Consider the following 1,643-nt stretch of genomic DNA (forward strand, 5'->3'; position numbering starts at 1 on the left):
TTCAAACAGCAGGTTTGAAGGAAAACATACAAAGCAGCCCATTCTGCAAGAGCTTTCAAGAAAACCCCATACAATGTTAGAACAAGACAATGTAAGAGAGGAACCACCTGATCTTTCAAAAGACAAAAATGACTTGATCAATCCTTCAGTTTGGAGTGATATTCAATCTCAACATTCAATGTATGAGACGTTACTATTTTCTTTGAGGTGAAAGCTGCCATATCTGACTATCAAATTCTTTAATGTCGGTATGTCTCACTTGATTCTGACCTTTCGTATTCTGAACAACAGGAGAAATCCTGCACGCCCATCAGTCCTAAAATTAGATGTGTAAATGAATTGTAGTATGGGTTCAAGTTTTATGCATCAGTGCAGGACAGCCTCTGAATGTACTCTTGATTGTGGTTCTCAGCTTGTCCCGGAAGGTCTCTGCTGCAAAGTAATATAAAAGGGGATCCAAACAAGAATTGATTGCTGCACCACACAGGGTAACCACCACAGCTTTCTGAACAAAGCAGCTGGCTTGGAATATGTTTCTGGTGTCATTTGTTATGGCAAGGTAGACAGTTCGTAGAATGTGATAGGGTAGAAAACTGGTTAGAAATAGAACCATTACAACAATAGCCATGGCAATTGCCTTTCTGAGGGAGGCCCTTTTCTTGTGATGTTTTGTCTTTAAGATTAGCAAGGTCTTAACAACAATTGTGTAACAGAATGTGATAATAAAGAAGGGAATAATGCAACCTATGACCAGAGAAATTAAATTCATGGTATATATTTTACTGTTAACATCTTCGAGATCAAAGCATTTTGTTCCATTATTTTCACCTTTCAGAAAAGGACTGGCTGCTACTCCAACAAATACCCATATTACGACGCATAAGATTTGTACAGATTTGACACTACTATACTTCAAACCTTTAATTGGATGCACTATAGCGAAGTAGCGTAATATGCTCATCAGAGTCAGAAAGTAGATGCTGCAGTACATGTTGAGGTACAGGGCATAAGTCAGGAATACACACAAGGATTCTGAAAGGTTCCAAATGCTGAATCTCAAATAATAATGAACCCGCCAGGGCAAAGTGCACACAAAGAGCAGGTCCGATATCGCCAGGTTCACCAGGACAACGCTCATTGCAGTCTTCTTCTTGTATAACCTCAGGAATACATATATACAGAAGACATTTTCAATGAATCCAAAAATAAATACAATGATATACGTTGGTACATAGATATCAGTTTTGAAGTCATCGATGTTCTCACACGAGTCATTCCCCAGGATACTTGTGTTATTCATTCTCTGCTTTGAGAAAATCTACACGATCAGCCGTTTCTGTAGAAAGCAAACCACTAATTTTAATGACAGTGAATGGATGAGAAGTTAAAAATATTTATACATTGCCTTGATTTAATGCTGTGAATGCATCTTGCTTTGAGTACATTCACAGTCACTTGAACATAGTTTTGTTAAAAATTCATTCGTGGGACAAGGGCATTGCTGGCTGGCCCATCCCTAGTTGCCCTTGAACTCAGTGCTTGCTAGGCAATTTCAGAGGGCAGTTGAGAGTCAACCACATTGCTGTGGCTCTGGAGGCCAAAGCATGCAAGGACGGCAGATTTCCTTCCCTAAAGGACATTAG

The 1,643-nt window shown here is 39.3% G+C and overlaps 1 protein-coding gene across 1 annotated transcript; it reads right to left on the reverse strand.

Moving 5' to 3' along the window:
• Positions 1-352: 352 nt before the first annotated feature.
• Positions 353-1,315, reverse strand: LOC144506120 (cysteinyl leukotriene receptor 2-like). Its single transcript, XM_078231945.1, has one exon. The coding sequence runs from the start codon at positions 1,298-1,300 to the stop codon at positions 353-355; it is 948 nt and encodes a 315-aa protein (XP_078088071.1). The 5' UTR covers positions 1,301-1,315.
• Positions 1,316-1,643: the final 328 nt, after the last annotated feature.

This window comes from Mustelus asterias, chromosome 17 (genome assembly GCF_964213995.1).
Source record: "Mustelus asterias chromosome 17, sMusAst1.hap1.1, whole genome shotgun sequence".
Lineage (NCBI taxonomy): Eukaryota > Metazoa > Chordata > Chondrichthyes > Carcharhiniformes > Triakidae > Mustelus > Mustelus asterias.